The 26,407-nt window shown below is 39.2% G+C and overlaps 1 protein-coding gene across 1 annotated transcript in view; it reads right to left on the bottom strand.

The window, feature by feature from the left end:
* cin (Molybdenum cofactor synthesis protein cinnamon) overlaps positions 1-23,194 on the bottom strand; it is a 127,444-nt gene extending 104,250 nt beyond the window's left edge. The window contains exons 1-3 of the mRNA XM_067155822.2: positions 22,921-23,194; positions 17,276-17,415; positions 6,683-6,870 (exon numbers count right to left, since the gene is read on the bottom strand). Of these exons, the coding sequence (XP_067011923.2) occupies positions 6,683-6,870; positions 17,276-17,415; positions 22,921-22,972 (380 nt within the window). The 5' untranslated portion in view covers positions 22,973-23,194. The remainder of the gene's footprint in view (positions 1-6,682; positions 6,871-17,275; positions 17,416-22,920) is intronic.
* Positions 23,195-26,407: the final 3,213 nt, after the last annotated feature.

Below are 26,407 nucleotides of genomic sequence, written 5' to 3' on the forward strand. Positions count from 1 at the left end.
TACCAGTCTTCATATTGCGTGCTACCTCTTGTAACTCAACCACAGTGAACGGTTCTGCAACACAAAAATCTGATTCCGTTTCAAGTCTGTCATTAGTACAAGGGAACAACTCCATTGCTATGGCTTTCCTTCTATCAGCTGGGAGCTGAACTGGTACCCTGTTGATTATTCGACCGGTCACTATCTTATATCCCGCTCCCCAGATATCACTGTCTAGATCTTCGCATAGCTTTTGCCAGAGATTTCTCTTAGAATCCTTTATTAGCTTCATTAGTTGCCTCTTTGATGCCTTATAGTCAGCTTCTAATGGTATTAAGTTGACCTGGCTGATTTTTTTCCTAGATCTTGTAAGAATTCGTCTCTTGCGATTGCAGTCTTTCCTTTGCATGTCTATTTCATTGTTCCACCAGTAAGGGACTCGTGTTTTATATTTTGTTGATCCCCTCAATCGGCTGGTCCTACAAGCATCTTTAAGAGCAGTAGTTACATCTTTTAGAGTATGTTGCACTGTATCTACAGTTTGTGACATCCACTCGATTGCAATTTTAAAGGTTTCCCAATTATAGTTCCACACCGTTTTCGTGATATCATTAAGCTTCTTCGATCCCTTAACTTGAAAGTAAATAAAACGATGGTCGCTGAGAGATTCATCTTCCATAACTTCCCAGTCAACAATGAATGATGCTATACCCTGCGTTGAGCAGGTGACGTCTATGAAAGACTCTGAGTTCCCTCTGGAAAAAGTTGGTAAGATTCCAGTGTTATGAACCACCAAGTCTAGGGTCGCTATCCATTCTGCCCAATATTCTCCCCTACGATCTGAAGTTGGTGCCCCCCACAGAGGCGACTTGACATTTAGGTCTCCGAGAATGATAGATTCAATACCTGACGCCATGCAGTCCTGAACTATTGCATCTACTTCAGCTTTGAAAATATCAAAAGGGATGTTAGGAGAGATATAGCAACAATAAATCTGATATTGCTGAAGTTGAATACACAAATATCCTTCTTCTGCCCTTATGCTTAGCACCTCCAACTTATCATTTAAAAAATATGCAGCTACATCACATCTTTTGTCCGTGAACCAACCACCTTCGGCTACTCGCCTTCTGTTTGGCTCGCTAACAAGCACTAAGTCTACTTTCTTTTCCAAGGCTGTCGCATACATGATGTCATGACTGTCGGATTTCCTCATGAGATTCGCCTGCAGTATGTCCATTATTGGTCGTTTAAATTCAACTTCCTTGCCTCTAATATTAGCTTCCTGTAAGTAGGGCATTTCATTTGATCTGAGCGGTGGCCCTCCACTTGGCACATGGTGCAAAACGAAATGTTCCCACAATCCTTCGCCAAATGGCCTTCTTGTCCACAATTTAGACAGCTCCGTGACCGGTCATCCTTAACGTCGCAGTGTGGCGCTTTATGTCCAAATCCAAGACATTTAAAACACCTTGCAACTGTAACTTTTTCCTTCACCATACAGGTTGCCCATCCCACATTTATTTTCTTTTTCTTTAACAGTATTTTTGATGGTTCCGTTGGCAATATTACGGTAGCATTCAGATTTCCGAACCTCCCCGGTCTTACGGACGTAATATTGATCTGAGATTCTTCGACAGCAGCTTCTAAGGAGAGTGCTGCTCTGAGATAGTTTTCATTTAAATCCGGATCCATACCGTACACTAGAATTGTTGTCTCCTTCCTTTTTGTTGAAACCTCTATTTCCTTGACGTTTTTAGTTATCTCACGTTGTAATACGTCAGCCTTTCCTTTGCCTTCTACAGTAAGTATAAGGTCATCCTTTGCTGTTTTCCTTATTCGTTTTATTTTAACACCAATTTTTTCGATGTTTACTCCTTCCTTTACTGTTTTAAGCAATTCGGCGTACGTTTTTCCCGCAGCTTTGCATGTAACTGTTTCCTGAGTATTGTCATTTAAGGATTTCTTTTTCGATGTTAATCCCACAGAAACAGCCTGTTTTACCTGCGTTTTACCCGATTCCAAGCACCCTATTTCAATATCACTCTTACGAAACATCCATTCCAAGATTTTCCTTATATAATTCCGATCAAGGGTATCCGGGATAGTTATCAGCACCTTCTTTCTTGCATGAGTCTCAATTATCTCTCTCCAGTGGGTGAGACATGAATACAGGCTCTGCAGGTCATTTACTCCATCTTGATTACATGAATATGGTATTACATATACATATCGCAGCTTCTCCCGCTCTCCTCCTCGACTCGTGTAGGTTTGCGTAACAGTGCGCAGGAATTCCGTCTTACCTTCCTCCAGATTAGAGTTCAGCAAGTCAGAGATTTCTGTATGCATATTCTTCATGCTTCTCATAATTCCATCCTCCTCTGTAAGATGTTTGGCATTTACAACCATTGATATATCCCAATCAGTCAATTTCCCTATATTTCCGGAGATGACGTGCGTGTTACTGTAAACACAGTCAGGCCATTCCTTATCCAATAGCTTCGCAAACTCGTCAAAGCACGTAGCTTCCAAAAGGGTCTGCTCTATATCTAGCACTCTGTCACTGAATTGCGCCTGTGTCCCAACATCACGGGTTATTTTCTTACTGGAGGTAGTGCCCTGTTCCAAATCACTCCTAGCCTTTGGATCTTCATTCACATCAAATTGTTCCCATTCCCACGAACGACTACGGATTATTTCTGCCATTTGTCCCATTTCTTTAATACCTTTCTTTATCTCCGCTTTCGTATTGGGAGTCATCTTAACTAATGCTAATAAGTCTTCACTATGCTTGACTAACTTATCAATTTCTAGTCGCATCTCTTCTAATCCTACTCTTTGGTTTATAGTCTTCGTACTCGGTAGTTCCATGGTTACGTCCAGCTCCTCATCCGACATAGTATCTCTTTGGTTTTCTACGTCTATTTCAACCTCTTTGGATTTGACATGTCTATTCTCAGTACCTCTACTCTCTTTTCTCTTTGAAAACATAACCTTAAATCATTTAAAGCAATATAAATGGTCTATTTACCTTGTCAGAAAAGGGATGCCTCTTTAGCTCATCAAAGAGAGATAATACCGCGTTCTGAAGGGCAGCACTTCCACTTATAATCGCAATATATTTTAACCATACACAGCCTTTAAAACACCACTTAATTAAGCAAATACGCGGAGCGCTAAACAACACCAGCCATTCAATAGCAGCACGCGAGTAGTAGTAGTAGTAGTAGTAGTAGTAGTAGTAGTAGTAGTAGTAGTAGTAGTAGTAGTAGTAGTAGTAGTAGTAGTAGTAGTAGTAGTAGTAGTAGTAGTAGTAGTAGTAGTAGTAGTAGTAGTAGTAGTAGTAGTAGTAGTAGTAGTAGTAGTAGTAGTAGTAGTAGTAGTAGTAGTAGTAGTAGTAGTAGTAGTAGTAGTAGTAGTAGTAGTAGTAGTAGTAGTAGTAGTAGTAGTAGTAGTAGTAGTAGTAGTAGTAGTAGTAGTAGTAGTAGTAGTAGTAGTAGTAGTAGTAGTAGTAGTAGTAGTAGTAGTAGTAGTAGTAGTAGTAGTAGTAGTAGTAGTAGTAGTAGTAGTAGTAGTAGTAGTAGTAGTAGTAGTAGTAGTAGTAGTAGTAGTAGTAGTAGTAGTAGTAGTAGTAGTAGTAGTAGTAGTAGTAGTAGTAGTAGTAGTAGTAGTAGTAGTAGTAGTAGTAGTAGTAGTAGTAGTAGTAGTAGTAGTAGTAGTAGTAGTAGTAGTAGTAGTAGTAGTAGTAGTAGTAGTAGTAGTAGTAGTAGTAGTAGTAGTAGTAGTAGTAGTAGTAGTAGTAGTAGTAGTAGTAGTAGTAGTAGTAGTAGTAGTAGTAGTATAGCTGCCCTGGTTGATGAGAAGTACAGTGTCTGACTTATGGTCCCAAGTTCACGGGTTCAATCCCAACTGAGGAAGTCAAGTTTTGAAGGACAGGCAAAAATCTTGTCATTCCATGTCGTATTGTTGATATATTAAAGACAACTGATCGTGCACTCTACACCTGGCCAACAAAATCTTGAAGTCGTTCTTGCAGCTCGAAGTTTTCAATCTGTACAGTTACCATTATTACAGTGGATGTCTCATTAACCAGCATGCTTGGTACTGAACCCTTGCTCAGATAATGAAATGACTGGTTAAATTGACAATATTAAAACAAAGGGCTAATTCAGCAAAATATAGTATTATACTTTAATTTTAGGTGTTTTAAACAATATTTTGGAACATATTAGGCTGATAAACTGACAAAATAATGTTATTGGCTTTACGTCCCACTAACTACTTTTACAGTTTTCAGACGCCAATGTGCCAGAATTTTGTCTCACAGGAGTTCTTTTATGTGCCAGTAAATCTACTGATGTGGAGGCTGGCGTATTTGAGCACCTTCAAATACCACCGGACTGAGCCAGGAATCGAACCTGCCAAGTTCGTCTGAGCCACTCAGCCGGGTGAAATGACAAAAAGTGGTATCTGTTATGCTGTAAGTGATCGTTGTCGTCGGCCACCATTCGTTTCCGAGAATATGTTTTTCTCCTGCAATTCTTCTGAAAGTCTGTTGGTTCTGTGGAGATGTTGCTGATGACTGATCAAGCCAATATTCGCATGAAACATGCAGAGTGCCACACAGCTCACATCTAAAGGTGGGTGGAGGACGCGGTTGGATCTGACATGGTTACTGCTTTTCATGGGTTTCAATTTCTTGTCTGTGACGTGCCTGCTCAAACAGTGAGATACCTTCTGCAGTAGCTTTGCATCAAAGAACACAGTTTTGTGCAGTTGTTACCCAAGTGTTAGCATTTATGTTGGTGCCATTCATAGTCTTCTTAAGCTGGTCTTTATAACATTTCAAAGGAGCACCTTGAAGCCTTTTGCCATGACCAATCTCACCGTAGAAAAGTTGTTTAGGCAGTCTGCTGTCATTCATACGCTGGATGTGACCAACCCATCTAAGCCGATGAGTAATGAGGACTTCTATGCTGTTCATACGGGCCTTGTCAAGAACTGCCACACTGCATTTGATGTTCATGATGGATCTAAGTTTCTGTTGATGGAAGCCTTCCAGTTTCTTTATGTCACGACGATAAAGTGTCCAGGCATTTATGAATCCTGGACATCAATTCTGACATTATGCCTTAAGGCCTATTTTACCAGATGTCAAAATAAACCAGATCTCTGTAGGGCCATCTAAGGCAGTGTTGTAATTAATTTTCTTGGTTAACACCTCGTCACCAGTGATCTTTTACCTGACAACATCGTATGACGTGGAGTGGCAAATGGATTTTTTGCTGCACTTCAAAAATCTGACTACCTCTGCTGGGTTTCAACTTGTGATCTTGGGATCAGGAAGCCAACATTCACACATATTTCTGGCTACACTAGGTTCACCTTCGTAGTGTAACAGTTAGCACTATTAGCTGCTGTCCTTGAAGGCCTGGGTTTGATTCCCAGTACACTTAGAGATTTAAGAATGGCAAGATGGCTAGTACGGGGATAAAATGGTTCGCGCAGCTCACCTCCGTTGGGGATGAGCCTAAAAAGAGCTGCACCACCTCGGGGCGAGGACACGAGTTTACTTTTAGCTACACTAGGATCGAAAAGGGATAGAACTTTAAATATAGTACTGTGGCATTATCACATTCGCAGCCGCTCGGATATCGGTAGTCATTACAGTGGTACCATAATACGTTCTTTCGTTAACGGAGTTTATTTCTGTGTCCTTATCCATGTTATCATTTGCATCAGTAACACTACTGATGAACTTTTCGCCTGCGGTGCCATTTGACGCAGCGTATGAGTCATGACAGATAATAAAGTGGAATCGGGGAAAGAATGTTTTGTTCGGTCACAGATTTCAATAACTTTCATATGACAAATAAATATGTTTTTGAACATTTCTGACAAAAATGCTTCAGCGTGGTAAAATCTCCGTTGCTGCTGTGTGAGCAATCGCTGTACAATCAATGCAGTAGCCTCTAATAGTGTCTTGCAGCACATGTAGATATGGCATTGTTTGGAGTCACTTACTTCTGTCTTTTGCAGAATTCTATCAAGTATTGCTCAAGACAACACTTCAGTAGAACATGAAGTCCTGCGTCGTCCCCCCCCCCCCTCCAAAACTGTCTGCATAGCTTTGGCTATCTACACCCATTCACCTTAGCTATGCATTTACTGGCAAAATGTGAAAATGTGTTCTTGTAGGCAGTGTGATAGATTTTGGGAGTGTATGAGACGATGTTTCTTCCGGGGAGAAGGTCCTGCAACCTCACTATTCTCTGTTGACATTACAGAAATGTATGCCGAATTGTAACGACTACAGAGATAGTAACTAACAATTAACCTGATGCCCAGTTGGGGCATATGTTTAATAACAGCTTAATAATCCACAGATAAGAGGTCCACTTGTTTACGTAGGTACCAGTAGAAATACAAGCTTTAACATTTGCCACGGAATGTGGCACACGTGTCGTCATCGGCACTAAGTGAAAGTGGAGACATGATGCATGTCATCATCGGTCGCGAACATGTTAATTAAGGTACATCCTTGACATCTGCTTGATGTGAAAATATAACAACATCTTCAGGGGTGCTGTTGTTACGGCTCGACATCAACATATCTTGAATGCGATTTTACAGTTACACACTTGTACCATAGAACCAAATAACGAGTAGAAGTGTGTAAACAAGAAGAAAAAGTGGATCTTACCTTGACAGCATTGCATAAGGTGTTATATCCAGAGAACTCTTGAACATGGCTACCATGAAGCCAGGAGCTGTACGATCAACTACTTTGAGGGTGGATTCTGGAGTCACATCACGAGGACTGAAACCTGTACCACCCGTAGTTAGGATAACGTCCACATCTAATTCATCTGACCATTCTTGAAGTAAACCCTGAAGGAGACATTAACACACAAAATATGGTATAACAAAACATATTATGTAGGAAAACTAAAAGCCAAAAATTTGTTATTAAGTATGCAGGCCCTATTCACCAGTAGAGATCTCAACCTTCAGCTCAGAGTTTGCAGGTCGTGATGCTATGTTTTCCCTGTCCTTCTTTATGGTTTTGAAGACTGGACGCTCAGCCCTTTGCTGGAGAGGCAGATTGAAGCTTTTGAAATGTACTTGTACAGAAGAATGTTTCAAATATCCTGGGTAGAAAGGAAGACCAATGAGGAAGTCCTCAACTTGTTTAAGAAGAAAAAGAGCTTCTAACAACCATCAATGAACGAAAGCTGAGGTGCATCAGGCACATCATGAGAAGTGAATGATATGAACTTCTTCAACTCATCATTCAGGGGTAAACTGAAGGAAAATGAACTGTGGGGAGATGGTGAAATTCTTGGCTTAAAGACTTGCACGACTGGTATGGACGAACTTCTATTGAAATATTTCAATTTGCTGTTTCGAGAGTTATCACAATCAATTGGATCGCCAACCTTCATAGGGAGATGGCGTCCTAAAAAGAAGAAGGAGGAAAACTAACTCAGAATCACATAACAAAAGTTAAAGAAGCAGATGGAAAGTAATGATTTACAATGTAAGAACATTGCAAGTGATAAATATCATTGAACATTGCAAGTGATAAATATCATTATGGATCCGTATTGAAGATGCTATATGTAGGATGCTGATTAGTTTATAATATCACCTATTCAATACATTGAATTGAATTGAACATTGTCGATAATACAACATAAGAGAAGAAAGGATTTGGAAAACAAATGATTGAATATGTGCAAGCAATGTATAATTGTTGCAGCAGTGTCCAGGCCACTGTGGGTAGGACAGAAGTGTTTCAAAATGAACTACGATAGGAAGTATGCTGTTTCCATTGTCATTCATAATGGTAATGGATGAAATTGCAAAGGATACAAAGGAAGAGTATGGGGATGGGGAGCTGAAGGTGCTTGCTATTTGCAAATGATGTAGTAGTGTGGGGAGCAAATGAAGAGGAAGTACAGGTCAGGTCAACTGGACATGTTGAGCGAGCATATTGGTAATCATAGAATGAAGCTGCCCGGCGGCCATGATCATTAAGCCATCAAGTCTATATGGTCTGACACTGTGGTTACCCTGCTCCAAAGTACCTCGCTTAGACAAGATGCTTCCAAGGTATGAGAAGTGGTCAACTTGTTCTACTCTCATATCTGAAATGATGATATTGATTTCCCCAATGGTTGTTCCTGGGGCAGATTATGAAAGTACCTTGGTTTTCTGAGCATTGACGGTGAGGCCTATCATAAAACACACCTGAAACATTCAACAATATGTTGTAGTTCACTGAGTGTAAAGCAAGTGATCCAATGTTATCAGCATACTGAATTTCAGTTGTCTTGGTAACACAATCATAAGTTATGAATTTCATTATGGTCCATATTGACAATTGATCACTATCAAAGGGTAGGAAGGGTCCACCTATTCAATACCATTAGCTTTTATATTGTCTTATAAAACTGGGACTAGTTTCGACCCCATATATATTGGGTCATCTTCAGCCACGCTACAATTGAAAGACATAAGCACACATATAACCAATAATAATATAAACACTCTGGTATGACAATTTACAGTCTTAATTTAAAATACTCATAAAGTCCGAACAACATATCCAAACTTGAAACTAAATGACACATCAAAACTGCTGTGGTTGATGCCGAACTATTTTGTCGTTCCTACAGCAGCCAATATTCTTGAGTTGATCTGGGAATTGGTATCCTCATCTGTGTAGACGAGCAAATTGATTGACAATTTATGTTTCGTAATCTATAATCTTCATTTCCGTATTGACGAATTACACAATTAAAAATAGGAAAGAATTTCCACCAATCAATACTTGTTTATTGCTTATATTAAGTTACAGGACCGGTTTCTACCCCACATACAAGGTCATCTTCAGCTGAACCATGAATACATATTTATATTATGAAGCTTTGATTAAATTGCATTGTCAAGGGAATGTCATATGATGATGTGCATTTAGTCACATACAAATGGGGCATGTCTTAACGTGAATTGGTATATGTCAGTATGTACAATATTGCAACTGTATGTCTAAAATATTATGTTGAGGTCCTAAAATTAGTGTATAAAACTTATCTTCACTTAAACTAACTTATATATATATATATATATATGTACAGGATAAAATACAATATATATAAAACATTTCGTGCACATGAACAATCGTATCTTGCTTGTTGGTTAATTCATCAACTCTCGTATTTTCGTATTTAAGTCCAATTTTCAGTTGTACACTCAGCTGCTGTTCTTGGAGTTTAAAAGATATGGTTGTAAAATTGCATGAGTAAAAGATTTAGTCTTCTTGTGGGATAAAACACTTTCCAATTTTAAAAAAGTTGCCAGATGTATGGATAAAATTTGGCTAAAATATGTTCAGCTCTGCTATGTATGTTGCCTTATGTTAGAAGAAGAACACGAAGTAGTACATTACAAGCTCGCACGTCAAACGCAACTCGGCTACACCAACAATAATAAACATAACACCATTGCACAACTACAAATGGGAAAGGAGCCATTACTTTGAACCCAATTTTACGGACGCCACAGGACAACAAGATTTGATTCTAACATAAGGCAACATACATAGCAGAGCTGAACATATTTTAGCCAAATTTTATCCATACATCTGGCAACTTTTTTAAAATTGGAAAGTGTTTTATCCCACAAGAAGACTAAATCTCTTACTCATGCAATTTCATATCTTTTAAACTCCAAGAACAGCAGCTGAGTGTACAACTGAAAATTGGACTTAAATACAAAAATACGAGAGTTGATGAATTAACCAACAGGCAAGATACGATTGTTCATGTGCACGAAATGTTTTTTATATATTGTATTTTATCCTGTACATATATATATAAGTTAGTTTAAGTGAAGATATGTTTTATACACTAATTTTAGGACCTCAACATAATATTTTAGACATACAGTTGCAATATTGTACATACTGACATATGCCAATTCACGTTAAGACATGCCCCATTTGTATGTGACTAAATGCACATCATCATATGACATTCCCTTGACAATGCAATTTAATCAAAGCTTCATCATATAAATATGTATTCATGGTTCAGCTGAAGATGACCTTGTATGTGGGGTCGAAACCGGTACTGTAGCTTAATATAAGCAATAAACAAGTATTGATTGGTGGAAATTCTTTCCTATTTTTAATTGTTGAATTTATGTTTCTTCAACAGTAATATGGGTAACGACTTATGTAGCTCTAAGGGGAACATTCATTATTTGAATAGGTATTCCTTTTCATCAGATGTAGTGATCTATTGTTTAATTTGTTTTGAAGTGAATGTCTGAAAAGAAATAATTTGGAGTAAATTATTCAGAAAGGAAGGGAAGTTAGAAGATCGAGATAAATATGTATAGTTATATGAGACTCACCCCTATGTTCTTCGTAAGTTGTGTGCACTTGGTACGGATAACAACAGCAGACTGATTGTTGAGAGGGAGCAGGAGTATAGCTTATGATGGCCGGGATTGGAGGAGGGATGTGTGAGGAGGGGCGGGTGGGGGCCGGGTAGGTAGATTTGAACGGATTGGTGGACTTAATGTGTCTTTTTTCCGTTTATACTTTGTGTATACAGGAATAATTATATCGAACAGAATATTAGATTTTTCATTAATTTCATTAATCAACTCGAGAACATTGACTACTGTAGGAACGATAAAATAGTTTGGCATCAACCACAGCAGTTTTGATGAGTCATTTAGTTTCAATTTTGGATATGTTATTCGGACTTCTTCAATAATTTAAACTAGCAAGATACCCGTGCTGCGCTACGGTATTATACTGAAATTTATAATCGAATGCTTAACATTTTATATATAACCCACCAAAATTCACGATACGATGGCAAAGTTCCTCCCATTCTTCAATCTTTCTTTCCAGCAATCGATTTCGTACTTCTCGGGCTTGCTCCACGTATTCCGCCCGGTCAGTTGGGTCCCTAAATCTTTGCCACATTTTTCTCTAGGCATTTTTATTATGGGCAAATCCTTGAGGAGATCCGGTGTGGTGTCATCTTGGGTGCCATGGCGGTACTGAAGCCGCGGCCGGACTGCATTTGTAGTCATTACCCGGTCAGGACCAGTTCCCAGCGTGGTCCTCACATTTTGGTGACAGTCCAGAAAATTATTATTATTATTATTATTAGGGTGGGTTATATTAGTTGAATTTAGGTTGTTATTATTATTATTATTATTATTATTATTATTATTATTATTATTATTATTATTGTTGCTGCTGTTATAATTATTATTTATTTTCTGGACGTTGCAGCAAGATGCAAGACTGCTACTTGGCGGTAAATTACATCTGCTGCCACTGTCATTGCTGACAATGTGACCCGCACTATTGTCACACATAGGCAAGTGTGCGTGATTTCTGGCAATATGAATGATGTAATTCCATGCATTATTGACCTTATTATAGAGGTGAACAATTGCACATTCAGTATCATTCCTATCGTTTATTTCAAATGTGTTTAAATTTGTATTCATGTGCCAGGAGAATCTACTGTAATCTAAGTTCTTCAAAGGAAAAGATGGCTCTTGAAAACAAACCCAGGAAAGATAAAAAATTATCGGTTTATGATCAGAATCAAATACATTATGAATAGTGAAATCAATTGGTCTCAACTCCTTCCCTCTCCCACAAAGAAAGAAGGCATGCTTCTTTATGCTTAAAGGAGATTCCAATGTTCACATCTGTTACATTCAGTTTTGAGGTATAAGTTACCCCATAAAAAGAATTAACTTTTTTCACTTTCTTTCACACGCCCCTCCCCCCCATTAAGTGAATTTTCCGGAAAAATTACTTGTTTCTTTATTAGTAAAGGATCTTCTAAATACCAATTATCATGACTAACTTCTTCAGTTTTTGAGATATGTATCCTCATAAAAGGAATTCAACTCCTTTCCCTCCCCCAAGATGACTTCCCCCAAAAAATGCGTTTTTCTTTGTTTTTAAAGGAGATCCAAATACCAATTTTCACGTCTGTAACAACTTTAGTTTTTATTAGATGTAAGTATCCTCATACAATTAAATAAATTAATTTTTCAAATCCTTCACCACCCCTTCATTGGATTTTCCGAAATCAAAGGAATACATGTTTCTTTACTTTTAAAGCAGATTCCAAATACCAATTTTCACGCCTGCAACATCTTTCGTTTTTGACATAATAGTATCTTCATACAAATAATTCAAATAATTTTTCAATTCTACCCCCACCCCCCTTTAAGTGATTTTCGAAAACAAAAAAATACGTATTTCTTTATTTTTAAAGGATTTTCTGAAAACAAAAAGAATTTTGTGTTTCTTTATTTTTAAAGGAGATTCCAAATACCAATTTCCAGGTCTGTAATATCTTCAGTTTCTGAGATATAAGTATCCTCATTAAAGGCATTCAAACCCTTTTTCACCCCTCCTAGTGGGATTTTCCGAAAACAAAAAATACACGTTTCTTTACTTTTAAAGGAAATTCTAAATAGCAATTTTTACATCTGTAAACTTGTAAAGTTTTGAGATAATAGATACACTCGTTTTTAAAAATTCACCCCCATTTTCACCCCCTCAGCGAGCACCTACATTGTAATATAAATGTGTCCTCAAAATTTCATTTCGTTATGTGGAGTAGTTTTGGCCCGGCGGTCGGTTGGTCGGTCAGTCAGGACATGTTCTTTTATATATAGATTTAGACTGTAAATTGTGTCATTCCAGAGTGTTTATATTATTATTGGTTATATGTGTGCTTATGTCTTCCAACTGTAGCATGGCTGAAGATGACCCAATATATATGGGGTCGAAACTAGACCCAGTTTTATAAGACAATATACAAGCTAATGGTACTGAATAGGTGGACCCTTCCTAGTTGGTAACACCAGATAATCGCTGTGAGCAAAATCTGACCAAGTTGAAGAGTCCACCTTCAAAGTGATGCTTGATCTCTATGTCTCACTAATCAGAGAGAAAAAAATGGAAGGGATCCAACACTTCAAAAAATGAAGATATCATCCAAAGAAAGACAAGGGCCACAAAAAGCGTGAAAATGAAAGAATCCCTAGGCCTCGATACCTAATACCGCCGGGGTCGGAAAATAACAAGAATTGACCAAAGGAAGTTGGATAGGATAGATGAAAGTAAATAATAATGTTATTTGCTTTACGTCCCACTAACTACTCTTTTACAGTTTTCGGAGATGCTGAGGTGCCGGAATTTTGTCCCGCAGGAGTTCTTTTATGTGCCAGTAAATCTACAGACATGAGGCTGACATATTTGAGCACCTTCAAATACACCGGACTGAGCCAGGATCGAACCTGCCAAGTTGGGGTCAGAAGGCCAGCGCCTCAACCGTCTGAGCCACTCAGCCCGGCATAGATGAAAATGAGGAGCCTGGCACAAGTAAGTGAAAGTAATGCCAGTACTCAGATAGGAGCCCCATGGTCGCCAACCCACACTCCCAAGTTGAGAGCCCCTGGGGCAAGAGTGAAGTAAAGTGTGTCGGAGCAAGTTCAAAGCCCTGCTCCAAACCATATGTTATTAGAAAATCTTCATATAGGTTATTGTTGTTATAAAACTCCCCCAGAAATGGCATGAATGGAACACCTTTTTTTAAATCTGTTTTACGTTGCACTGACATAGATAGGTCTTATGACGACGATGGGATCTGAAGGACCATGGAGTGGAAGGTACAGCCCCAGCATTTGCTTGGTGTGAAAATGGGAAACCACGAAAAACCATCTTCAGGGCTGCCAACAGTGTGATTCGAACCCACTACCTCCCGGATGCAAACTGACAGCAGTACACCCCTAACTGCACGGCCAACTCACCTGGTGAAAGGAACACAAAATAATGGGATAAACACTATAAAAATTCAAAGAGGGAAGAGGGAGCAGCAGAAAAACACGTAAGGACAAGGACAATCTCCAAATCTTCATACACTGTTGTCTTCAAACAGATGGACTTTCTCCTCATCAATCCCAATCCTACATCCATGTCCTCTCAGCCCCCAATGAGTTCATTTTCTACCTTCCAACTTCATTGGGAGGGTGGGCATCAAGATTGAGGGGCCTTCTTGAGAGATCTTCAGTCTTAACCCCTCAGCGACAGGGAATATTTGAGTGCCGATTAATCGAGCGACGGAAATGATTCAGGTACTGTACGAATGCTAAGAAAATGCAGCGATATCTTTAATAATTCACTCTTACAACAGTTTAACTCAGACTATTTTCAAATGTTTACAATAGAGACCCAAAAGAATGTAGTTTACATTCAATGACTTTATATTTACCTTATAGTCTACTGATAGAGAAGAGACCTTCCACATTTTATACAGAACGAAAGTGACGTTCTTGTACTTGCATGGGTTGTTTCACAATGCACTGGGGTAATCGTTACTTGGGGAACTTTGAGCAGAAGGACCGGGAATAATAGCTCAAAGATTCATTTAGCACAAATCCCAGGTTAATGGATAGTTAGTTCATGCAGAAGAAGGCATGTACTTTGGCGTGTTCAATCATGTATTACTTTGTCTTGCATACTCTCATCCCGTATGTTATGCGTCCACTCTCGCTTTGCTCAGTTCAGTCTGGTGTGGTGATGTTATCATCTGATTTATTAAAACTTAATATTACTTCTCTTTCATTCAAACTGCACCGTGCCATGCCATACTGTATTTCAAAGTGACAGTCAAGTAATTACGAGTCATAAGAGGTTTCAAGGCATTGAAAGAATTATAGGTATGTAAATCATAAAGAAACATCATGTAGTGTTACATACTTCCACTAGAATTCAGCAGAAATTTAAGTCTAATACTCTCAAGTGAGAAGAGGTCAGACTATTTGAAACTCCTTAGGAAAAAAAAAAAAAAAAGGAAACACTGATTTGGCCTGATTCACACATTGATGGTTATGAATTTCATGTTTTTGGTCCGTATTGAACTGAGAATAATATATAAGTAATAATAATAACGTAAACGTTTCCACCTTTTCAATACTACAATATATTCACAAAATTACAAATTATACGGTACTAGTTTCGACCCATCTAGGGGTCATCATCAGCCGTATTGGAGCAAAGATCATTTGTGGCGAAATCCTAAGACAATGATATTTTTGTCTTAGGATTTCGCCACAAATGATCTTTGCTCCAATACGGCTGATGATGACCCCTAGATGGGTCGAAACTAGTACCGTATAATTTGTAATTTTGTGAATATATTGTAGTATTGAAAAGGTGGAAACGTTTACGTTATTATTATTATTACTTATATACTGATTCACACATACAAGGAAGACAGAGATCTTCGTCTTCAAAGATATACCGTTTCCATCTCGACAACTTCAAAACTTTACAAGGTAGAACAAAATGACATTACACCTACAGGCGTCTATACCATGCATGGAGGTTGGCAGAATATGAAGATAAGGAGATCTACACGACATATGGAGGTGGGTGTCAAAGGGTTAATCAGGGAAATGCAATATAAGAAGAAAGCTGGAAACACAGGAAAGGGAAGAGACAAACGATAAAGTTGTATATAAGTGGTAAAAAACTAAGAACATGGGATAAACAGAAAAGGAGGAAAGGATCTCAATGGGATAGTGAAAGTATTTGAAATGAACAAATGTATGTAAAATCAAGTCGTACACAGAGAGAGATAGGAACATATAATAGAATAAACAGAATGATAAGTCAGTGAGGGAAGAGGAAGCAACAAAAAGAGAAGACAAGAAGAAACACAAAATCATTTAAAAAAAAGGACAATCTCCTCATCTTCGAACATTGCCATCTTCTCTTTAAAAATACTATTTTTCTTTTATGTTTTTTATACTTTACCATATCAACTTTTGACATTCTCTATAATGCCTAGAAGCCACAGCTTTAGCCCATTACTGACCTTCGGAAAATGCTTTGGGAGCTATAAACTCAATGTAGCCATGGCAAACAAGCTCAGAAAATAATTTCCTCAGCAGTTTTACTACCGTCCTCTACTCAACTCATACGACCTCACAATCAAAGATTTATATACAATGCTTTACCAAACATTTATATTCCCAACTTGACATTAATCCCTTCATTATGATTACAATCCAGCCATTGTTCTCACCTGTTTGCACAAGCAGTCATTGGCTGATATCTATAAAAGTTGAGTAGTTATTGCCAGTGTTCACTTGCGATTGGAAAAAATAGGAGGACATTCCTTCAGAAATGGAAATTGTTGCAGCAAATGCGTATCTGTAGCGCCTAGGGACAAGAACGAGCTTCCACTCACCAGGACTACCCAGCGCAACTGATGGTCTTAGTTCCATTTTAACTTCCAAAGCACAGGCAAAAAAGCACTACTATGGATGAAAGGGGACAGGGTTTCTTTTGACATTTTAATTTTTTTTTTTTTACAACCTGCTTTACGTCGCACTAACACAGATAAGTCTTATAGTGACAATGGGATAGTAAAGGACTAGGAGTGGGAAGGAAGTGACCGTGACCTTAATCGGAAACCACAGAAAACCATCCTCAGGGCTGGCGACAGTGGGGTTCAAACCCACTACCTCCCGAATGCAAGCTGATAGCTACATAACCCAAACCGCACAGCCACTTACTCCACTGACATTTTAAAGAACCATACAACTATACTTTCTAAATCTCAATTGCCATTTATTAGGGCACAAAAAGCAGGAGCAATGAAACAAGTTATAATGGAACACAGCGAATGGTGAAGAAAGATTCTCATCTTTTGCTCATTACCGAGAGCACCACTGAACGTTTTCTTTCATAATCTCTAAAGCTCTTTGTATTTAATGGCAAGAGAGTCTCTACATTATGTTCTGTTTCTTTCTGGAATGCCCATATAATATTCCACAGTTTTTGTGTATCGCCCGATTGTTACCTTGCAAGTGAAGTGTTTCATAACTCTCAAATTTCCAATATGATACGAGCACTCTATCCTTGTGCATAGCAAATGGAAGTAGATAACGTAATATGTCGATGACAGCCTGCGAGCATCCACTCCCATTGGTGATGTCATGCAGAATTAGTAAAGTATCCATCCATTCTTTTGCATATGACTGCGAGTAGATAATTGTGAGTGAAAAGTATACTACATACTCAACTTTTCTGTATATCAGCAATTTCATACCTGCTCCACATATTATAAGAGATCTGACGTCCATCCAGTTTTCACTTAAATTAATCATCTAAAAAAATGAAGAAAAAAAGAGCTTCCAGGGTAGTAAGTGTTAAGGAGAGAATACATACCGTAATTTCAGATTCTTCATCCGGCACACATTTCCGACACATGACAATTCCATTGGGAACTACTTCTTTTTCTACAATGAGTTTCTCTAGCCGTGCTCCACTCTTGTCCTCAGCTTCCCCTCTTGAACATCTGTCACTTACTGCAATATTAACACAATATCAATAATAATGAACAGTAACAATAACTTAATAATAATAATAATAATAATAATAATAATAATGAGGCGAGAGAAGATGGCCGCAGTTTTTTGTAGGACACGCATGTCCTATACAAGAAAAAGGCAATATGAGGAAAAGCTAAACTCAGGCAGTATAACACAGTGATGAAATCAGCGTGTCTGTACGCAAGTGAATGCCTCAGAATGACAGGAAAGGCTGGAATGAGAGAAGCAGAGAGAAGTATGAGCGGAAGATCCTTCGCAAAATGATGTGTCCAAACATAACAGATGGACAGTATCGACTCCAAGGAAAAGAAGAACTATGCAGGGATAATGAACAGCTGATGGAGTCAATAAGGAAACGAATGAAGTTCTACGAACATCTGTTCAGGATGGATGCAACCTGACTACGGAAGCAGATTTTTTTAAAAATATTTTTTGCTATATGCTTTACGTCGCCAAGCAAATTTTTAATGTATTGGACAACAGACCTAACGTCTTGGATAAATGGTTCAAGGAAGTAAGGAAGGACCTCAAGAGCATGGGACTGAATCAGGAGGACATCTCTTACCGATCAAAGTACAGATCAATGATCAACAACTTTAAGGGCTTCCACAATAAGCAAAAGCAGAATAGCAGCTGGACAGAAGATAAAGAATGCAACCCTTCTGAGCTGCAGAACAGGCTTCCAGAAATGCCCTATAGATACCTGACATGGTCTCTAATGACTCTAAACGAGAAAAATAAAATAATACCATGAAGGTGTGGAGTTTGTCCCGGCCCATTCGATCCCTTTCTCCTCCTGTGTTTATCCTGTATTCCTAGTCTTTCACCATCTGCATTCATTTCCATTTTTTTGTTCCTCCCTTTTGCTGTGTTTAACTATTTTCTTATCCTACAACTCCTGCATCCAAAATGAAGATATGTTGCCTGCAATCCTTATGAAGCTGGGATGCAGAATGGAGCTTTTTGGGGGACAGAAGAAAAAGATATAGAACAACTGGGAATGATAAGAGGGGTGGGGGCTATTTCTTCTAACAACAACAGTGTATAAAGATGTAGAAATTGTCTTTGTCCTTTTGTGTTTTCAAGTTTATCCTTGTGTCCTATTTTACCGTCCCCCCTTACCACACTAACCTGTCGTGACTTAGATTAACACTTGGATTAACCTATTATTGTGTTTACCCTAGGTGCACAGCTGTGAGCTTGCATTCAGGATATAGTGGGGAGTAGAGGGGAGAGGGATGAGAGTCTGGGCTCGATATCAGTCTCCGATGCCTTGCTCTCAGAAATACATGCAACGTTCTCACAGCTTTCAAGTTTTGTATGTGCCTGATGCTTACATTATAATGTGCTTTAGACTTCCATTATTCTCAATCGAGGTTTGGGCTTCACCGATAGCTTGGTAGCCCTCAGTGTACGCCACGGGTGTGTATGTCTCTTACCTGGATTCTTGGCCAGTCCAGGAATTTTAATTCTATACCAAGGACTGCACTGGATCAGGTTTGTAAAATCAACTGAGAAGCCATATGATACGAGACAGCAAACGCAGACAAGAAAGCGAAATAATACCAACTGAAGATGGTAACACACTGACCACATACCACTTCAGTCTAATGCAAATAAACTTGACTCCGAATGTCTGATCAGTGGTCCCTTGGCATGTTTGGATTTGCCAGTGTATTTAAAAGCAATAATTTAACGCTTTTACATAATAACCTATGTAACAGGTCACGACTGATTAGCCAAACTGATAGGGCAAAGGTCTCCTCTATAGACAGTGTCCAAACGGACACCCATACCAGAATGGCTCACAAGCGCTCGCTGGGTAAGCTAGACACCTGTTGTAACATACATTACCTACACTTTTATACTAGCACTATCCAATATTTCAGTCAGAAATTTGTCTATCTGCATAGATTTCTCTGAGTTATCTCTACTATTATCTGTCTTCTGCTTTCCTTGACCACTATTTCCCTGCCATTTCCACAAACAGTCTGACCACCTGAGTCATAGTCCACTTTGGTTCCTCTTGCCCGTGTAGGAGTCCCAGATAGCGATGCAAGGGTAAAGGTCATACAATTCCCCTCCAGCCAAGACCAGTACAGTATACTGTGCACAATGATCATCTCTTCTTTCTAGTCACTTACATTACTTCCTCACATGATTACCAAGTGTTGCTTAAACAATCCAATGTGTGTATAATATCTGGTCTGTGCACATCCCGGATAGTGACAAAACCCATCGGTCTAACACAGAGGTGCTCAAACTAGGCATTTTGTCCCAAGGGCACACAGCCTTGTAAGCGGACGGGAAGACGATGGACATGTTATTCAGTCACAGTGCAGTGATGATATGGTTACATCACAGGCCGTGATGGTCAATGACAGGCAAAGGCCTGCCAGTCAGCCTCGATCACTGTGGAAATACCCGAGTTCAAAATGGTGGCAGAAACTAATGAAAAAAGAAAGGGCCTTGACGATTCTCTCTGCATAGAACCAGTGGGAGAAAAGATTTTTTTTCCCCTAGCAGTGGACTGTGCAAAACGAGGGCAGTCTGTTTCATCGAAAAGATATAATGTAGAACATCACTACAAAGCGAAATATGCTCAACTGCATGATACTGTTGTAGGGGATATTTCAATAAACATGGTTGAAGATACATTTTAAATACTATTTACTGAAATTTATTCAGCGAACAGGAAAAGTCACAAAACACTAGAATACCGAACAAAATCAAGAATAAAACTTTTTGAATTAGGCCTATGTATTATGTTTTTACTGAAGGGATAAAAAGAATTTTACTTTTCTTAGTGAAAATCCTGTCATTCTCATCCAAGAAATTGTAAATCATAACTTGCTTTCAACCCTGTATCTTTTTACAGTCACACAAAGAAGGAAAAAAGAGTGCATGGCATCATAATAGTTCCTCAAAAATACATTTTTTCAGAAACAATGAAACCTATCCCTAGTTATGATGATTGTTGTGAGTACCTTTTTTGTTTTAATTTGCTCTATGTCGCACCGGCACTAGGAGTGGGAGGGAAGTGGCTGTAGCCTTAATTAAGGTACAACTCAAGCATTTGCCTGCCCGAATGCAAGCTCACAGCTGCGTGACCCTAACCGCACAGCCAACTCGCCTGGTCTTGTGAGTATCCACAGGGTTTCTACATGGAAGGTGAAATTGATAATAATAGAATTTAAGTCTGATACAATAATAAGTGCAAGGAATATAAAATACCATGCGCACATTCTTTTCTTTCTTTGAGCGACTGTACACTGTAACCAAAATTGTAACGTGTCAATTTTCTCTGAATGTGTAAATACTGGAAAATAAAACCACGTCTGTTAATATTGAACATAATACAAATCACACAAAAATATTTGAAAAATAAAATAGACTTTTGTTGTGATTATAGTCTCTTTCTTTATGCTGTGATCAAAGCAACATTTCATTGAAAATGGTGCGTGGAAAGCTCTGTGGTCACATTCGAATGCCCCTCCTCCTTTGTGCTGTACTGAATGTGTTCGCTCTTGCTTGACCGTGATGTACACTTAACACGTAAGCTGCCCGCAGTTAACATCAAGTCAAGCCTGCCCTGCCACAATGCGCTAGCCCCAACGGGTGCCCAGCTGAGCAACTCCCTTGTAACACGTCAGGGGTATATATTATCTGCGCAGTTTTTAGCGTTAGATTTACACCCTAGTGCTGAATCGGTCGACTTCGGTTATCTTCGAGATTCGTATTGGCAACCTTTGAAACACACACTAAGAATCGCTTATCATCGCTGTGCAACATCTGGCGTACACTTTAAGTACTCGTACTGTTGTTGTTTACACAGCAAAGCCAAACTATAGAATTCATGCTAGGAACACGTTTCGCATCGGGAAATGTTATATAGTATTATATATTGTGTGTGTGACACAGTTGTTGGCGCAAGATAAGAAATTAGAAAATTCATATCGATCGATCATATTATCAATTCAATTCAGATTTCATTTTCATTCAGTTGACAGTACTACCGGAACCGGCAGTGCTCCCTTCTTACTTCTCAACCGAGTACAAAATCTATCACTAAAAAGTGCGCGTACTATAGCATATAGCCTCATGAAGGGAGTGTGTCCCTGAATGGTGGCAACACTGTTTCGTGTCAAACCATTAGCCTACAGCAAAGTAGTTTTTACTGTTCTGTAGTTGGTAATCTATCTGTGTTGAATTTAATAAACTTCAGCCAATAGCAGTGGCTCTTCACTTAGGATGTATGGAAAATTTGGCGAGTCCCTAGCGTTACCTCAAATGCTACAATCTGGCTGGAGTTGGATAAATTAAGGGAAAATTAAGATGATGATCAGAATGAACGAATGGCCGATATGTCTCTGTCACAGTAAGTTCTCCTGTATAGGGAGTGTCCCCCTATCAGGATGGTTCATGAGCACTTACTTGGTGAGCAAATCCAAGTGAGTTTCAGACACTTATTGTAAGACACATTACCTTCACTTTTATACTAACACTAACAAATATTTCTGTCAGAAATTTATCTCTATCTGCACAGATATCTTCCAAATTTCTTACACTGTTGCCTGTCTTCTGCTTTTCTTGACCACTTTTCTCTCCCATTTTTACAAACATGATTGACCATCTGAGTTGTAGTCTTCCTAGGTTCCTCTTGCCTAAGTAGGAGTCCCATATGGTGGATGCTAATGCCAATCTTGAGTGGTTAATATAATGTACCGTACATAAAAGTTATTACTAGGAGGCTAGATTGCAATACGGTGAAAATGATTGATAGTGACATGTTAGATTACAATGTAATGAGGAATAGTTTACTGTCAGGTACATATAGAATTGCTGTTTACCATGGCCTGTATCACAATTATCATTAAAAATACAGTAAACAAAAGACGTGAGTCGCATGTTTTCCATTTATCTATTAACTTGTGTGTCATACTGTATCACAGATTCAGATGATCGTACGTAGATAACCTTAATACTGTCTCTATAAGAAAACCTTTAAATTCTTTGCTATTTAGGCAGAAAGTACAAAAGTCAATAGCACTCCCAAAGGGAATTCTAGAGTTAAACTACCATACACTGAAACGGCACACGATTCCTTCCTTGTGTCCTTCTTTTGATAGAAACCGGCCGACTTATTTCCTTGGGAGTATAGTATAACCAGAACAATTCAAAACAGATTCAGGTTTTTGACAAGTCTTCTAAATGAGTAATATGAATATTTTTCTCCTAGCAGATTACCCCAAGTACTTCTAATTTGCTTCAAAACTCCAAAACTACCCATAAAATTATGTTACAAGAGTTCGCAGTTATACCTAACCTCAAAAACCCCGCATTACTATCACAAGTATTTTTCTGCTACGAAAAATTTCTCTTCCTTAAAAAAAATCGTATCACCAAAATGAATTCAAACATACGTGCATAACCAAAAATGGTATACTTTGTCAGAGAATCCAATTAGGCTTATAACCTTACCTGTTAGTATTCCAAATGTAATAGTGGTATCACTTTTCGGAGGAAGCGGCATTTGTGTTTTGGGAAGTTAACTTACTCGGCAGCAGTTCACACTTTCGTGTGTTATATTTAAACTGTAATTCCCTCAGTTGCTCTGAACATAAGCTGACTTTCGGTTCACACAAAATGAACCACGTTCCTTAAGGTTATCTGCAGGACGTACCGAGGTTATCTAACTTCACCAGTGCTCATTGTTTACAGCGGAATTACGCAATCTTTGAACCTACAGCTTTTGTTTCTTAAATTCTTTCAAGGATACCCGTACCTGTCTTACTAGAAAGCGTAGGATTAGCCAAATACTTTAAAGTATTTGGATTAGCACTGGATTATAAATCAATTATGATAAATGGAGGCGAGCAGCAACATTTCATATCGGTTTAAATGTTAGCGCTGGTCCAAAGAAAATGAGACAGGTACAACTAAAAACACGATCAGCTGATGACTGCGGTGAACAGCTTATTATACCCAAGGAAGATGAACTTTATTTCCTGGAAACGGATCACAAGCTACGTAAAGGTCGGCTCGGCAGATGCCGTGAATCCTACGCACAACAAACCCATAACTCAACATAAAGATGCACGTTTCGAAGAAATATAAAATGCCAAAAAGGTACAGTACTTACATCCAGCTTACCTCCATTAGGAATGTGCCTGAAAAGAGTTGCACCTCCTCGGGACGTGGGCACAAATTTGTTATAAGTGCGACGGTTATTAGAGTTATTATATTACTACCGTCCCCGGGAACCCGGGTTCGATTCCTGGCACTCCCAAAATTCAAAATTGTCAGGAGGGCTGGTATGAGGTTAAATAGCGCGGCTCGCCTCCATTTGTGTGTGTGTGTGGGGGGGGGGGGTCTGAAAAGGGCTGGATCGTCTCGGGCGGATGACACGAATTATCGTATATTTTGGAAAGCATTTATTGTATGATAACAAACATGCGTCTTAACCGATCATTAATCAAAACGAACTATAGTTACAAAAGGACAAATAGCCTCCCATCCTTAATCCTTAACATCGTTGGGATCAAAACTGAGTCGGAATCAAAGATGAGAGTGAGGATCTTGGCACGAGTGGGAGCATTGCCAGAATCAGCTAAGAGTCCCTCTAATCATAGGTCGATATTTTTAAGATAAGGACCCCTTGGGGTACTCAGGAGTTTTTGAGAGAAAACGGTAGAAGAAAAGACGTTAAACGTATACTTCCCATAGCTGTTTTATGGCCCAGTGTCTCCTCCGTAGCGTAACGGGAAGCACTATTAGCTGCAGTACCGTACTCGGCGGCGACCTGGGTTCAATTCCCGGTATTACCAGAAATTTAAGAACCATGGAAAACCACCTTCAGGGCTGTCGACAGTGAGGTTCGAACCCACTATCTCACGGATGCAAACTCACAGCTGGGCGCCTCTAACCGCATGGCCAACTCGCCCGGTTTACAAGAACTTAATGGAAAAGGAACTGATATTAAACAAATGAATAAAAACGTATGTGGAAAGTTAAAAAGTATATATATTTTTGCAATAATCTATGAAAAATAAAACACTTATTTCCACAAAGAAACTAACAATCGTACTAACTTCGCTCACTGACAGGGGGGCGGTATACCTTACTTGTCATAAGAGACGGACTAAAATCGGTTAACCCCCAGGAGCTCTCAATTTGAGAATGTGGGTTGGTGAGCACAGTTAACCTACCTGAGTCTGGCATTTCTTTCACTTACTTGTGTCAGGCTCTTCACTTTGAATTTTCATAGATCTCTTTACGAGTTAGACGGTTTTAAATTTGCGAAGCCCAGGGAGCGAGCTGTTAGACCAAGCAGAAAGGACCATGTAGCCGTAAAGCTTACAGTCGGGAGATAACAGCTTTGAACTTCAACACCGGCAGCCCAGAAGATGATTTTCCGTGGTTTTCCACTTTCAGTCCAAGGAAATGACGGGATGGTACCTAACTTAAGACCATGGCCGCTTCCTTCCCTCTTCCTTGTCTATGCCTTCCAATCTTCCCATCCTCCAACAAGGCCCCTGTTCAGCATAGCAGGTGAGGGCTACTGGGCGAGGTAGTGGTCCTCGTCCCCAGTTGTATTCCCGACCCAAAGATTCTCGCTCCAAGACACTGCCTTTGAGGCAGTAGAGGCGGGATTTCTCGCTGAGTCCGGGGAAAAACCAACCCTGGAGGTTTAAAAAAAAATGCTATTTGTTCGGGGCGTCGACCTAGAAAGATCTACTTGCACCGTATGTGAGGAACCTGCGTGTATTTTGTAAATGGCGGAAGTGTAAAGTGTTGAATGTGAGGAAAGGGACGTTAAGGACGACACAAACACCCAGTCCTCAGGCCAGGAATATTAATCATTTACAATTAAAAAACCCTGACCCGGCCAGGAAAGGATTTGCCTCGTATGAAAATGGGAAACCGCGGAAAACCATCTTCAGGGCTGCCGATAGTGGGATTGGAAGACACCATCTCCCGAATGCTAGCTCACAGCTGTGCGTCCTTATTCGCACGGCCAACTCCCTCGGTGGGGTAAGTTCTTTATAAATACGGATGATCTGGCCATTTTTGCTAACAACCTAGATTCAGCAGTCAACAAGATCAATAGGCTGTCAGAAGTTGCTGAAAAGGTAGGACTCCAGATTTCTATTCCGAAGACAAAATATATGACAAACATCTGTGATGGACCTGAATGGATGATCACTAATCTTGAAAAAATCGGTCGAGTCAAGAATTTGAGATATCTTGGAGAAGTCATCCAGCAGAATGGATTAGAAGAGGAAGCAATCAGTGTCAGGATGAGGAAGTTAGACCAGGCATACCAAATGGCAAAGAATATCTATAATAAAAAGTCTATGAGTATAGGGGTTGTAAAACCTGAGGGATTATATGCGTCTGAAACTTTGACCCTAAGCAGTAAAGGTCAAGCTAACCGGCTGGAAAAAAGGGAGCGCAGGATACTAAGAAACATCCTAGGTAATAGATGGGTTGATGGACAGTGGCGAATGAGACCAAATGAGGATTTGTACAGCAAGACAGAACCTCTCACAGCGTCAATTAAGAAGAGAAGGCTGTTATCATCTCTTGAGGATGACTGATGATCGACTAACAAACAGAATATGGAATTTTATTCAATCTAAGGCAATACAGCCGAAATGGTTCCAGGAATGCGAAAAAGATCTGCGGCAGATTGGTATTTCAGACCAAGAAATTCCTGACAGGAACGCATTCAGAAGGTTGGTGAACAACTATCAAGGTTTCAAAATGGCATCAACTTCCAGAAGAGCATAAACAGGCACTCGTCGCTGGGCTCAGAAGATACTGGCAGGAAGTCAAAGCCGGAACAAGAACAAGACCTAGACACTAAAATGAAGTTGGTTGTTACCACGCAGTCCATAGAGGCTCAACTCGATGTATTAAAAAAAAAAAAAAAAAGATTTTATTCAAGTTATGCTTGTATCTGATG

Source organism: Anabrus simplex, chromosome 11, assembly GCF_040414725.1.
Source record: "Anabrus simplex isolate iqAnaSimp1 chromosome 11, ASM4041472v1, whole genome shotgun sequence".
Lineage (NCBI taxonomy): Eukaryota > Metazoa > Arthropoda > Insecta > Orthoptera > Tettigoniidae > Anabrus > Anabrus simplex.